The sequence below is a fragment of the Cyprinodon variegatus genome, unplaced genomic scaffold (genome assembly GCF_000732505.1).
Source record: "Cyprinodon variegatus isolate N-32 unplaced genomic scaffold, C_variegatus-1.0 Scaffold268, whole genome shotgun sequence".
NCBI lineage: Eukaryota > Metazoa > Chordata > Actinopteri > Cyprinodontiformes > Cyprinodontidae > Cyprinodon > Cyprinodon variegatus.
In genome coordinates, this window is record NW_015150721.1 from 58,575 (window position 1) to 73,817 (window position 15,243).

At 38.6% G+C, this 15,243-nt stretch overlaps 1 protein-coding gene across 1 annotated transcript in view; it reads right to left on the reverse strand.

Annotated features, from left to right (window-relative positions):
* Positions 1-2,993: 2,993 nt before the first annotated feature.
* The window catches only part of LOC107089854 (A disintegrin and metalloproteinase with thrombospondin motifs 15-like), a 16,709-nt gene continuing 4,459 nt past the window's right edge, over positions 2,994-15,243 (reverse strand). Inside the window, exons 2-8 of the mRNA XM_015382869.1 lie at positions 11,810-11,942; positions 10,010-10,177; positions 7,074-7,357; positions 6,829-7,006; positions 5,998-6,170; positions 4,265-4,440; positions 2,994-3,929 (exon numbers count right to left, since the gene is read on the reverse strand). Of these exons, the coding sequence (XP_015238355.1) occupies positions 3,134-3,929; positions 4,265-4,440; positions 5,998-6,170; positions 6,829-7,006; positions 7,074-7,357; positions 10,010-10,177; positions 11,810-11,942 (1,908 nt within the window). The 3' untranslated portion in view covers positions 2,994-3,133. The remainder of the gene's footprint in view (positions 3,930-4,264; positions 4,441-5,997; positions 6,171-6,828; positions 7,007-7,073; positions 7,358-10,009; positions 10,178-11,809; positions 11,943-15,243) is intronic.

Genomic DNA, 15,243 nt, shown 5'->3' on the forward strand with positions numbered 1-15,243 from the left:
TGCAAAATATTTCAATTAATTGCTTTATTTTGGAATAAATATGCAGAAGTCAAAGAAAATTACAAACGCATGTGAAAAAATACCTGTTTTTTGCACAGAGCTGAGTAAATGTATACATAGTATACAGTACAGCTCATGTAAGTCATTGTTTTCTTTTGCTGTACAACATGCAAAAGCTGGTTAAAACATAGAAGAAAGAACCTACCTTCCAGTTAATATAAAAAAACAACATCAAGCGGTTTGTGACAAGATGGATCTTATATTATTGGATGGTTTAATCTGATGTCTTAAAAAAAGAAAATAAATTGCTGGATTATATCAAGTCTTCTGGGAGAACAAGTTAGTTCAGACTGAAGGGCGGGGAATAAAGATATACTAGGATAACAACATTCCTTCTGTGTTCTTTATTTTCTCATTGACATTAAATTATTTGCGGTAACTGTTCCAGACAGGCTTGAGGTAACAGGCTTAAGGAATGACTGATGACGACAAAATGTAAAGATAAGTGAAGGTCAAACAAGGGCCACAATGAAACATGCAGGAAACTGAAAGGAGGGAGGGGACTCACTCTGGTAAAGTAAACTCAGATTAAAAGCCTTTGCACACCAAATCCATATTTTTCATACAACTTCTTTGCACATTAAACAAAAATATATATTTATCATGTTAATGACATTAGTGCACTTCACAGTTTTTAAATGGTCATGAGGTTTAATATGTATTTTTTGATTCATTTGTATCATCTATATGTTCTTTAGAGAGTTGTTTTAATGGTCAGATATCCTTTTCTAAAATGGCATCTAGCCAACAAAATCAGATAAGAAAGACAGAGAAAAGATCCAGAGAAAAATAGTTTAGGACTGAGTGCAGAAGGTAAATGACCCAAAGGTGGTTGGTGTTGCAACAGCGCAGATTAATGAGGATACAAAGATGCAGCACTATGAATTAAGTTTTTTTTTTTTTTGCAAACTTAAAACCAAGTCAAAGTTTTAGCCCTGCTTTCCTTACAAACTATAAGATGATTAACCTTGCCTGCAAGCAGAATTCTCGTAGTGTTTGTGCGTTCACAAGCACCACGAGAATCCATCTTACCGTTACAGCTTAAATTGTAGGAGACAGTTATGCGGGAAGCGGGGCATATAGCTGCAGCCAAAGCTGCAAAGTCCACAACTGGCCAAAACAAGCATGGCAGCGAAGGATGTACACATAGCTGCTGCTGCTATCGCATTTGTTTGACAGAATCCACAATTTCCATTTTGAAATTTAAACAGCAAAACCATAAAAATGTAAGTTCTGGTTTCTTATGGCAGCTGCTGCTATTTCATTATTTACTGTGATTGACTAAAACCAATCTTTAGTAGGCAGGCCCTGGGTGTCGCTTTACCGCAATCAGCTCAAAAGGCTCTGCTGAACTTCCCTCCTATCCCCCAAATAGACTCTAAAACTAACTACCGTAAGCTTGGTTGCTGCACATTATTAGGTGGTTCACCAGGTTATAAGAAGGTAACCTGGTGATTTTTTCATTATTTCCATTTTCCATTATTCCTGCACTGATTGTTCATTAATTTTTCACAAGTGGAAGATTTGACCAAAACTGTGAAAGAGCAATCATGTAAAATTTTACTATTTAATAGCAAATATCTACTCAAATTAGGATTTTATGCTAACCGTTAGCATTAATATAAGAGCTTTTCGTATTGTTGAGGGTGTAAATCTTTATCATACCTCCGTTTTACACAAAAGATAGCAAACATTTCCAAATCCATTATGTCTGAACACGGTAACTCTGGTTAACAGGGTTAGGGTTCATCCTACATATTCGCCTTAAATCCAAATTTTTTCTGCTCTTATGCTGCCTAAATGGGATGACAGTGGCGACGGATGTAGCAGTTTGCCCTGAAATCAAAGGGTTAACGGTTCAAGCCCTGGCTCTGCCTTTCAGTGTTGTTGTGTCCTTGGGCAAGAATCGTCACCCGCATTGCCTACTGATGGTGGTCCAAAGGCCCGGCGGCGCTAGTGTATGGCAGCCTTTGTTTCTGTCAGTGATATATAGTTTGTCACACATCAGTGTGTGGGTGTGTGCATGAATGGGTGAATGGCTCTATGTAGTGTAAAGTGTGTAAAGTCTCCTGACTTGACCAAAGCACAATATAAGTACAAGCCATTTACAATCTAAATAAATCCCAGGCATGTCTTGGTATGTTATAATGAACTCCATTTCCTCTCAAATGGCATCTTAAAATGTCAGTTTGCTTTTACTTTACTTTAAAGACAACATTTATACTGAAAATATCTAGTAACAGCATCCACACCAAAAACCTGATAGGTCTTCATACGATGAATCTCTAGCAGGTCCAATTTGGACCCATCATTCTCAGAATTACTGATTTGACGTCACCAGCATCTCTATTTAAAGGCATCCATTTTAAAAAATCTACTATGAAGAACATAAACTTGGTGTGCAAGTGCATTGGCCTAGAACCCTTAGTAAAGCAACAACAGAGAACTAATATCAAACTGACAAGTTATTCTAAAACGCACCAGGAAAACTTATAGTCGACATTAATCCAGCTTTATTGCTTCAGCTAACCTAAAAAGATTGTAAATGTTATTTTTTGGCTAAAATATATCTGATGCTGCTTTGGTTCAACTGTTCCTGAATGTTACTGTTCTGATTAAATAAAGACTGTGGGGGTAAAACTGAAAGTTTGCCAGATTTGTCTGGCATCCATTCGGCTTCACCAATGTTTGGGGATATAGTTAAGACTCTAGATCTGGACTCCTTAACTATTGTGTTCTGAAATTGATTGCAGGCTCCCAGGTCTGACCTGATTGATTAAAGATGGTCCATCTGTATTAACTAGCAGTATAGAGAGCTTATGTTTCATCAGCTATGGCTGAATAATTTCTTTGAAAGCTTAGCTGATGTCACTGAACATGAGCTGCCAGCATTCATCGCTTGGCTGCAGCTCTTTCATGTTCTTGTTTTCTTCTTAGCCTCTCCTTTAATGTCTTCTAGCAGTCCATTGATGCTGGACTCAACAACTGAAACCACCACAAATGACGTAATACTAGATGGTGGATTCACTTGGTCTCCTTTGAAATAGAAGAAAAAATATTTTGTAACTTCAATTTACTGACAAGGGCTTAGGTTACAGAAGTCCAGCTCCTGAGGTTTACGAAAGCCCTTGCACAGATCCCTTGGGAGCAGAATCCCAGTGTGGTCTTTGCAGTGGAGAGGTCGTCTTTTGAAGCCCTTCCCACAGGTTCTGGAGCAGGGCGACCAATGCCCAATATGCCACTCAGCGCACTGGTCTCCACAGACCCTGGTGGCAGACGGTATTTGAGAAGAATTGCAGTCTAGCCCTGGCTTCCCATCTGCTCTTAAACATTGCACCATTCTCCTCTGAAAACCCCTACCACAGGACACAGAGCACTCCTCCCAGGCTCCGGATGTCCATTTTGCCATGGGAGCATTGTTCTTGCTGTAGGAACTTTTTAGATGATCTTCCGCTTTCTCGTGGATTTCATCTTTTGGCAGGACGCTGTTCTTAGAATTGGCACTCTCCTCCTTCTTTAGTGTTTTGTCCTCCTTGGTCTGACGGAGGAGGTAGAAAGAGTAGCGAATGCGAGGGGGTGTTATCTTTCCTGCACAGAGCACTTCAACGGTCAACGCCTCTCCAAGGGGCTTCACTGCCTGCAGGGTCTCAGAGAGACCAGTTGTGCCACTGTAGCGCAGCAGGCTGTTATTCACAATTACATCTCTCTCACCGGCTGACACAATATAATTCCCATTGAGAAGGTAATGCCCCTTGCTGTCCTTAACTGCCAAATAGTTGTCATCACTTCTAATTCCCTTGTAGCCTCGCTGACGGATGTCCACATTGGCCGCACCCACTGGCAACATCACAACGAAGTTGTAGCCATGCCTGCATGCCAAGATATTTTATAGTCAAATATATTTCATCAAGAGTGCAGCGGATAAAGTTTTGCCTGAGTGACAGTAGAGTAAACACAGGAGTAGAGTCTTCAATGCTGGCCCTCAGGATTCACTATCCTGCATGTTTAAGATGTCTTTCTGCTCCAAAACCTTAATAAAATTGCAGATTGCACTACCTCCTAAATAGAGGCTGAAAAAAAGTCTGATAGTCACCCATTTATTAAAGTTTAGTAATGTGGAGGCAAAGAAACAACTAAAAACATGCCAGGATTGAAGACCCACCCCTTCCTGAGTGAGAGAGGCTGATGTCGCTGATTTACTCACACAGGTTTGGTGAAGAGTCCGGACACCTTCTTGCAGTTCTTGTTATCGCCACCACAGATTCCACACTTATCAAACTTCTTTGTGGAGCCAATCACACCATCACATCCAGCTTTGATACACTTTCCTTGAACACAAACGCCTGTGGAGTCTGGAGAGCACGGAGTCCCATCAACAACCTGCATCACACAGAGTTCAAGGTCAAGAATCAATATATACCCCAAAATAGCTCCCAGGATAGGTTGTACCTTTTAATTTTAAACAGCCCTTGGAAATGAGTTATATAGAAGGAGATCAAATGAATATTTTTAGTAGTTAAACTTATTTATCAGTTTAAAATCAAAATCAGAAAATACATTGTTGTCGAGTTGTGTTTTAGAGGTACGAGGAATTTGTTTTAGTGATAAGGTGATACACATTCACAAGTAAATGTGCAGTTGGGATTAGGACCACCATATAAAAACATATACTGAGATATATAACATTTTGTTAAAGCTAAAGCACAAACTTGCTTTAACTGCATTAGATTTAAAGTCATTTATATGTGTAAAAGAAAATATCAAATAACGTACACTGAAATTCAAATCCCTGTCAAAATTCAACACTTAACACATAATACACATCATACATTTACTGTATCTTTAAATATGGACCCCTTTACAAAATTATACATGATATATTTATTTATATAAATATTCATTTTAAGGATTTCTAAAATTGCAATGTTCATTTCATATTATTATTTCAAATGCTGCTACTCTGTGAGAGGGGAAGGGATTTGTGCTCCTTAGGTTTAGGGAAAGTCCTTTTAGATTTTGAATTTATTATACTTCAGTTTCAAATAGAAAACACACTGAAATCCTCTGAGGTTTATTGCTAGAAGAGGAGTTGATGCTGCCTTTGGTCTTAACTCCCCTTTAAAATTTGTAACAGTCACGCCCGTGAAGATGTTTGCAGAGACTCTCTATATGTTATAAAGTGCAGTGGCTGTAACAAAGTCGTTAGTTATGGCTTTATTCCTTAAAATCCCATCTTATAAATCTGCATTAGTAGCCTCTCTTCCAATCTCAGCCTGAGGAGACATTGGTTGACGCCGCTGCTGTAGGGGGAGTTACAGCTTACCATCTGTTGATGTAATGAATCTGTTTTGGTTTCCAAAACGGAAATAAAGCCTTGCCAGGATGATGTACGATTCCGTTCCTTACGTATTTTTTCTAACCTCTAATATTCTTGAAGCTGAGTCTAATACTCCAATTTACAATGAATGCTAAGATTAGCTAGTGAAAAAAGGCAGTATTTCCAATAATCTCATCCCTCTGTGGGTAGAATATCCCGTTGCAACTCAGAGCTCCATGTATAATGAGAGCTTTTCTCCTTAAAAGACTCGGAGCTGGAGTGAAGTGTGAACTTTGTGTCTCTGTGCTGCTGCTCAACGGAAACCCCATTGCCTGACGGACGAACTGTTGTGTGCTCTCTATCCCTCTCAGTACTGAGACTGCAACAACAGTGCCTGGCAAAATAATTCAGTCATTTTATGCTGAACTTTGTGCGGGTGTAGGTAAGGTTTTTAGTTAATGGTCAAAAGGCAAAAGGGGTGGGGCTAGATACTTCCACCCACACCATATAAAATTTGGAGATATCTCTAACGTGTTTCAAATTGTTTTTGTTTTTTTTCCTTTTAATGTAATTCTATGCTAATTGCTTATAAAAATAAAAAAGTAGAGGTGTCTGGTTACCTTGGGAGACAGAACATAGAAGTAGCCGGTCCCGTTAGCCCTGCAGATGAGTTTACACCTGTCCTTAGGTGAAATTCCAGAGTACTTTGGCACCCAGATTACTGAGTGGGCAACACGGTTACTACTGAAAGTCTGGCCGGAGGTCTCGCACTGCTCCTCTCGATAAGTCTTATCTACAAAGAGATGGAGGAGTAAGGAAAACATCAAATAAGCTGATGTGTAACAGGGCAAGATTGGACATGGATTCTATAGAAGGAATATTGTTCCATTATTGTTGCGAGCAAAGTACATGTTTTGTGAATAAAAATTAAAAAAGAAACAAGACTTTTTATAAATTTGGAAATGCAATTTAGAAATGAAACTTTAAAAAACGTCTTTGAGGCTTTGAAAGTAATTTTGTTTTTTGTTTTTGTCTTTACTTCCAAAATACCACTTTCATCTTACTGATGACATTCTCTCTACTCCTGGCTTTTCTCTAGATTGAGGAGCATAAAAATCTTCATGGACATTAGCAACAACATTCTGATTGGTCAATGTGCCCCTAAAGACTGAGGATTTGTATTGGGCTTAAAGTGAAGGGAATGTGATCTTTCAAGCTCAGTTTGAAAAAAAGAAGTTTTTATAAAAGAAAGCAATCAATCTAAAAAAAAAAATACATAAAAAAATGAAGAGGAAATTTTACTTTTAAAATTAAGAAGTTTTTCAAAGATTAATTTCTGGGTTGCAATTTTTTCAAATTTTTATTTTAAAAACATGCTCTTTGCTTTCAACAATAATGGAATATTATTCACGCCATAGTTTCTATTGAAGTTTTCTCTTACTGATTCCCACCTGTTTTAGGGCAGGGGTTCAGGCTGCAGGAACGATATTTGACCCGAACTCCGTGGCAGTATTTGCCTCCGTTTGATGGAGCTGGGTTGTCACAGTCCCGTTTAGAGAGCTGAACGCCGCCTCCACATGAGCGGGAACAGGAACCGAATGGACCCCACTTACCCCAACGTCCGTCCAACTGAAAGAACAATGCCCATTAATAATATTCGCTGATGGTAGTAAGGAGGTCTTTCCTTCAGTCGTACCTTCACAGTCTGGAGCTGTTTGTCAGAGCAGACCCCTCGGTCGCAGACCTGCCCATCACCACAACGTGTCCCATCTGCCCAGGGGAAATGCCGAGTCATACACACCAGATGACCGTTGGACTTCCCTGTACACCACAACCGGCTACATGGTGGCTGCAGGAATGGGCATGGCTTAGAGCTTTCACCGAAGGCGAGCTCACACTGACGATTGAGGTCGTAGGAGGATCCGGGCTGCACATCTGGAAGAGCCAATGTTTTCTGAGGCTGATCGAGCAAACAATCCCCTGGAAGACAAAGAGCTTAGCAGTAAGTAAGGGTATGTAAAACAGTTTTAGAAACATCAAATCAGCTAAGACAAAGGGTTACCAATTTTGGTAAATGTTCACAACATGGTTAGAAAACTGCATGGTGGAGTCAACATAATTAATTGAATGCAACATTTCTTGTCAACTTAATGTCAAATTTCCTCTTAAAAATATCTGTTATCTCAAACCTAGAAATTAAGATGTAAATTTTAAGAAGTAGGTTAAAATCTATGCATTACCAGCTTTTCTGTTTGCACAGTCACTGCTTATGGAATTAAATCAGTCTCATTGGAATCTGCCTTTTTTTTTTTGTAAATCGTATTTTAAACACTGAATTTTTTTAACACTGAATTTTAAACACTACATTTTTTTACACATTGAATTCTTTACACTGAATTTTTATAAGGTCAAAATCTGCCTGCAAACAATTTAGCTGCATAAAATTCGGCTGCAAAAAATGTGCCTGCAAATGTGATGAGCTAATTTCATTGGCTAGAAGCTGCTCGACTTCATCTAGTGTAGATTGCTCTGGCTTGATTTTACCAAAAGGTCAACACATTTGCAGGTAAATCTTTTGCAGGCAAATTCTTTGCAGCTGATTTTTGTCCAGCTGAATATTTTGGATGGGAATATTTCTGCAGGGGATTTTTTTTGCAGCAGAATTTTCACCTGATAAAAATTTTGTGTAAGGAATTTGATGTATAAAAAAAAACAAAGTGTTTAAAATTTGGAGTTAAAAAGAATCAGCGTTAAAATACGGTATTAAAAAAATTCAGTGTTTAAAATTTGGTGTACAAAAAAAGGCAGATTCCAATGAGACTGTTTTTCTTCCATAACTGCTGACATCACTGATTGAAATTTGTCGGCCATTTTTGTTGTAAATACCAATTACTGCCAGCCCACTCCATCCTTCTTCCACAGGTAGTTATTTATACAGAGTGTAGAATAGCTCTGCTCTGCAGATGCTACAATCAAACGGAGAATGCAGGCCATCCTCAGAACACCATAAAGACTTGGGTAGATCTCAGATCTCGTTTTGAGAGAAGGAAAAGGTTAAAATTAGGTTTTCTGTGCTTTAGGATGAGACTGTTCTCCAAATACACGTTTGTCTCAGAGACGTTTAATCTTGCCCTTTTTAGTCTGTGTGTCAATCTGGGCCCAGACCAATCTTTTTTTATATAGGTAATAATTTATACCTGATTTAAGATACACTGATGTAAAAAACTACATTATTTTAAATTAAATTGAACAATTAATTGTTCTTCGAGATCCCCCTTGTTACCTTGTTGCCTTGGGTCAGCCCTGTGGAAACGCCACTAGATGGGATTTCCCCATGCACACATGAATATCCATTTGCTTTATTTTATTTTTATTTTTGCTTTCTCATGGAAGGTCACTCTCAGCATGTCCACACAGAAATGCTTTAGACCCCCACTTACTACAGACACCCTGACTCCAACCTATTCAGAAACCCACCAGCCCACCCTTGTTGCGCGACATGCAGGAAAATTATCCCCAAAAATTGTTAGGTTTTCTTATACGATTAGAATTTAAAATTAAAGGCAACATGTAAATTGTGCAAAGATGTTACCACTACATAAAAAGGCACACACACAAAAAGGCTATACTTTAAGAAGTTGGTTTTAATCCCTTAGAAACTTCCACCACTGCTCTTTGTGGGTAGGCTTCTCATCCAAAAGCGGTTATAAACAGAGGGGAAAAACAGGGTCTCTAACTCGGAACTGTTGTTGTGTTTTTGTGGAGTTCTTAACAAATTATAAGGCTTAAGGGATAATAACCAGTTGGCAGTATATTTGTTTTATTCCATTTCACAGAATAATTGGCAGAAAACCCAGACAAATGAGCTGATAGCAAGCTGCTACATATACACACCCTCTACAGCCAGTAAACTGAACCGCTCCTCTTCCTTCCTAGTCTCCCTCTGAGGAGGAGTCATGGAAAACAATAGCTAAGGAGGCTGTGTGTAGATAGATGGTTACAAATTATTCTGGAAACAGCAGAGCATAAAGGCTCCCTCAAAATGATGGCAATAAGTCTGAATGAGAAAGCCCTCCAACCCAAGAAAATATTATTATGATTGTTAAGAATCCCCTTTTATTCTCCTTCAATAGTTTGTATTCTGTTTTTTTCCTTCTTTAAAAATTGAGGTGGAGAAAAGCACAAGATGTTTGCCTATTTGTGGTGAACCTGCATGGGAAGCATAGGGCAGACCCATCTCTTCTCCAACCCACATTGGTGACTCTCCCAAGACCAAACCCTGTAATTTGGGACACATATGGGTGCAGTTTTAAAATAAAATTTAAGCGCTGCTCGAAGGCTAGGTCCTGTGGTCAGAATTGTTTGGCAAACAATCTGCATCCCAAATGTATGAATTTTTTTTTTTTTTTTCCTTTTTGCCAGTCTTTACTCTGAGCTCTGCAATAGAAGGTGTTTGGTTACTCATATTCCTCCTCATCATCACATGTAAATGTAATTAGAAACTCTTGAATTATAAGCATAAGCATTATAAGCAATGAAAAGCATTATAATACTCCGAAATAAAGTAAAATCCTGATACCTTTCTACTGAAATCTATAAACATTTTAAGATATTTCAAATTAACATCCTCACCATGTCCGCTGTCCAGGAACTCGGTGATGATGGCGGCGCTGCAAGGAGACCAGGGACTGGTTCGATTGATCTGGATAAGCGTGGGGGACATCATGTGGTTTTCCTGCAGCTTTCCAAACACATCCTCACAGGCCCTCACATTATCATGGGGCATGTTAAACACATGTCCTGCCGAACACAAACCAAGTATCTATTATATACCATATAATGTGCGTTTCAAAGACATTCATCCCTTTTGGAGGTTGTAAAATGTTGTCATGCTATGACTTAAAATTTGAAGGTATTTAATTACGGATTTTAAAAGGAGGAGCTGCACAAAGCAGAGCAACAAGGTGAAGTGGAAGCTGTGGATGTAAAGGATTGCTGCTCTTCTTAAATGTTAGCCAGTTTTTATTCCTATGCAGCTTTTAAGTGGTTTTCTTCTGCCCTCTACTTAGCTCAACCTATAGCCCCTGCTGCTTAGAAATATGAACAGCATGGGCCGTTTTAGAAAGGGGCCTGTGCCCCTGTACTGAAGACATAATGCTAAATGTAATTCCCATGACGATTTGTGCTTGTTATACACTTGTACACTTTTAGCAGTAGTTGTATTAAGTCAAGATCAGAGTTTTGATCTGCCGTATCTACGGTCTCTGAAGACGAAAAATGGTGTTTGGTTTTGCTGAAATATCAAACCATTAGCTATTAAATATGCTTTTAGTTTCATACTTTTGCTCTGTGTTAAAACACTGGCCACTTCCTGATAGGGTGACCAGATTCCCTGCTTGGCCGGAGGTCAATGCTTTTCCATGCTTTTCTTTCCCACAATTCGAAACAACGTCCCACATTTGAATTAGTCAAATTAAAAATAAAAAAGTCAAACGAAATGTTCACTTATGCTTTACTTAAATGCGAATAACGCAGAGCTGCAGTCATTGTCACAGAGCTGAAGCCCCACATCATGACCGACCTGGTTGACGACGCTCTGAAACAGAACATGTCGAAGCTTTTAATCGAAGTCTGTCAGTGACCCCTAAAAATACATAATCACTTAATTATTTTGCTCTATATTCATCCATATATTTAAAGTAAAGCAATTATTATGATTTAATTCATTTTCATTTTGTTTTAGCTATTTAATGGGATTTTTAATCTTGGAATTGTGCATTTTACAATTTAATGGTATATCTAATATTCACTTCTGGGGGTGGATTTCCTCTGGAGTTAGCAGCAAAGTTGCATTTCTATTGGTCATCTTGGGTTAGCAACAACATTTTTATTGGTCAGCGTGCGGGTTTGTTTTGGGCTTTAAGTTAAGAGAATGCCGTCTGTGATACGCGATTTGAAGAGAATGCAATTCATAAAACTTAATTTGAATAGCAGAATTTGTAAAAATTACATTTGAAAATCTGTATAATTTGTAAATACAATATGTTAAAAAAATATCTTGATTAAGAAGTTTTTTTAGGCTTAGTTCTAAATCGCCTTTTTAAAATATATCTATTTACATTACATGTTCCTTGTTTGCAACAATACTGTAACAAAATTCAATCCATAAGCAGTAAATAGGAATAAATTCCAGTGCATCCTAATTTTTAATGTTTTTTATTTGAACAATAATATTTCTATATCAGTGATATTTTTTATTTAATAGCACAGTTATGCACCACTTCCTGCTTGTCAATCAAATAAAATTACAATAAATATAAGGATCACAATATAGTTCAAATTAAACAGGCATCAATACCTTTTGACAGATAAAAAGATCTTTCTGTCAGTACAATTGTGCTTCAGATGAAACCATGTCAGAACTGGTCATACCAAGCTCGTGAGCAGTGGTGAAGGCTGAGGGTAGGCCGTCGTCCTCAATAACGGAGCAGCTCCTCTTCGGGTCGCACATGGTGCCAACGTCTGCCATGCCAAGAGTGTCACAAGACGAGGCTCCGCAAAGATCCTGTATTAAAACAACAACACATCTGAGAAGGGCCGAGGGAAAACAGGAGCTGAGTGAGAGAATCCCTTGAAATAACAGATTTTTTCAGCCACGTAGACACAGTGGAAACGTGTTGTAAACAATCAGAACTTATTGAGCAATTTCATAAGTGGAACCCTGTGAGTTATTATTATTTTCCCTCCAACTGCACCAGAAAATGTGGCACAAGAAGCAATGCTGGAACGAAAAAGAAATACGGTGCTTGGCCCAGTTGAAAGAAATACGCTTCCAAAGAAACATCAACACGATTTGTCAGATGGTTGCTCTGCAATTAAGGTATAAACATTGGATTTTTAAAAAGGCTGTCCCTGTCACAATTTTAAAAAGTTGGAGCTTTAAAACTTGAATTCAATTGGAAGAAACAAAATAGGAATAAAAAAGCTATGGTTTACCAGAGGATACAGTTTATGAATCTGCTGCCAGTCATTATTAATCCATGTTTGAAACCAATCCGGACCAAATGCTTTGAGCCCAAACCATGAAAAGCTCACTAGATAGAAAAAAAGTATAGAGGACAGAATATCAAACTGATCTTGGAGCATAATGGCCGGTGCCATATTGGATTACTCACCGTTATTTAATACCCTTGAAAGATTTGCAGTGAAGTGGAACAAACCAAAGATGTAAAACATGAAAGTGCTTTTTTGGAGATACACAATAAAAGTATTCTTGCAGTTAAGCCCATAATTATTCATACCCCTAAGAAATTTAGGTTTGCAGTAACCGTTAAATTTATCAGCCTGTTTTGATTGATTGGAACTGATTTTAACTGCTTGGAGTAGCTCAGCCTGAAGCTGGGAGAGAAGATTACGGTTTATCAAAGATAAACTGTGAAATTCCCAGTTTCAAATTTCCTGTCAGGAACAAACCTCTTGTTTTAATTAAAATAATTTAAACTCTTAATTTGTGAGGGGTAGACAAACCCATCAAGTTTAAACTCAGAGTAACTGCAGCTGAGGTTGGCTTTGAAGTGATATCACACTGAAAGACATAACACATCTGAATACAATTGTATTACAACTCAAGAAAAGTGGTGCCGTTCAAAAAAGGGAGAATGTTAAATCATGATTCAGTCTGTTTTATGGCTGTTGTGTCAGGAGCTGTGCTCTACAGACTTTGGAACGACTCTGTACTGCTCAGCATTGCATTTCACCACCCAGTCTTTAAATCGTCCCACTGAGCAACAGTGTTTAGAGCACACTGTCTTCTATGAGGTAACCGTCCCAACCTAGAACATTTCCATGCCAGAGCTGTTTCCAGATGACCTATTTCTGCATCCTACAGTTTTAACCCCGATCGCAGACAGTGTCCATTTGGACCTGAACCCCATAATCACAGGACATTTTCAGTGCTGGGCATCGTAATGAACTGCACATCTGCCTGGCACCAAAAGGTCCCCAAAACACTAAACTGGATGCTGGAATGCCCAGAATATGGACAGTGTGACCACGTCCAGCCCTGAAAATCCTCTGACGAACTATATACGGCCATAAAAGTTGGTGCCAAGTGAAGACCTTGAGTGCTTTAGACAAATCATTCCAAGACTAAAATGCAGAAAACCACGGCTGTTGGCCAGTGCAGATTCAGTCCAGATGTTCTCATGTGCGTCGTTGACATGTGAAAATTTGGGGCAGTTAAGTAGAAGAATAAAAATAATCAAAGAAAACAGCATAACAGGAGAGAAGAGATTGCCATATTTGGGAGTTAGTTCTTTGCTATGACCTACTTCCTACAACTGGCGTAGATTTGTGCTTTTTTCTGGTACCGGGAAGGAAAAAAACAACTCAAACTAAAAATGTTTGACAGTTTCTAACTCCTTTCAACTTTTGTATTCTATTTGGACAATATTATAGGGTATGCTCATGAGGTACATCCATTATTTTGATAGTCTGATCTTCATGAGGGCTATAGATCTGGAGAAGGCCTATTTTGTTGGGGTACTACAGGATTTAGGGGCTCTACAATGTTTTAAAAGCTAACTGGTTATTGTAAACCCAAAGCAACAGCTGTGTTTGCATTCTTGGCAAAAAGTCAAGTTTGATCCCAGTGTGGATTGGATTCCATCACGGCTGTTTCTGCTTGTGGTTGGAATATACCGGGTCTCATAGTTGTAGAGAGATGATAATCTGGTTTGTCTTTTGCAGATGATGTGACTGTTTAAATCTTTCAGCAATGACCTTTAGAACCCACTGGAATGTTTTTCAGGTAGCTGTGAAACAGCTGGGATATCAAATCAGTCATTTTAAGTCTAAAGCCATGATTGTTTTGTCTGGGTAGGTGGCATATCTCTGCCTCAAAGGGAAGAGTTCAAATTTGTTGTACAGAACTAATGCTGGAAATGTGGGAAGAGTGTGAGAGGGATGAACGGGTTTTATGAGTAATGATACACATATTTCTCTAATCTGTTGTGGTAGAGAAAGAGCCTTTTTTTTCCGTAAACATCAGCGGAAATGGTTACTTGCCTCTAACAGAGAAGCAACGTGGGAGCCTCCCTTTAGAGGTTCCCTAGTCCTAATGGGAGGAGTCCCTAAGGCAGACCCAGAACTCACTGAAGGACTGTATTTTGCTCTCTGGCCTGGGAATACATTTTGGGTCTACTAGAATGAATTAGAAAATGTTGACATAAAGAGGGATACCCTAATGATTGGATCTAGGAAAAGGAAAGGATATTGCACAAGTGAGCGAATCATAATGTGTTTTTTGTGGGACCAACAGTACCAAAGCGTTCATTCCATACAAACAGAGACAAAGAGATTTTTTATCTAAAAAGTTAATACATTCGATTACGTGCCTATAGCACAGTCTCTCTCCTAGGGGAAAATTCACAGATTCATGGTCAGATTAAATTTTTTGGCTGCTTTTCTACGGCAATCAGTCTGTGTAGCATAATGAGATGAGTAATTTTGCAACATTACTTTTAACAGCAATCATGCCATTAGTGGGATTTAAGCACAAACCACAGTTGCCTCTGGACAACATCAAGTTGGTCTTCATAAAACCTACAAAATTACTCTGTGTGCTGGTTAACAGCACTCAAAGGATCAGACTGAAACACCATTTAAATATTATGCAAAACTATAAAATATATACTGACTACATTTTACAGTCAACTTGCCATGAACCGACAGAAGATGCTCCAATTGTTGAACCTTTGCTGAGAGCTCTTTTGTAAGCAGAGAGGCAATGAAACAGTAATTGTAGGCTATCCAAAAGTAAAACTCTGATGAAGGAAGGAAGGAAGGAAGGAAGGAAGGAAGGAAGG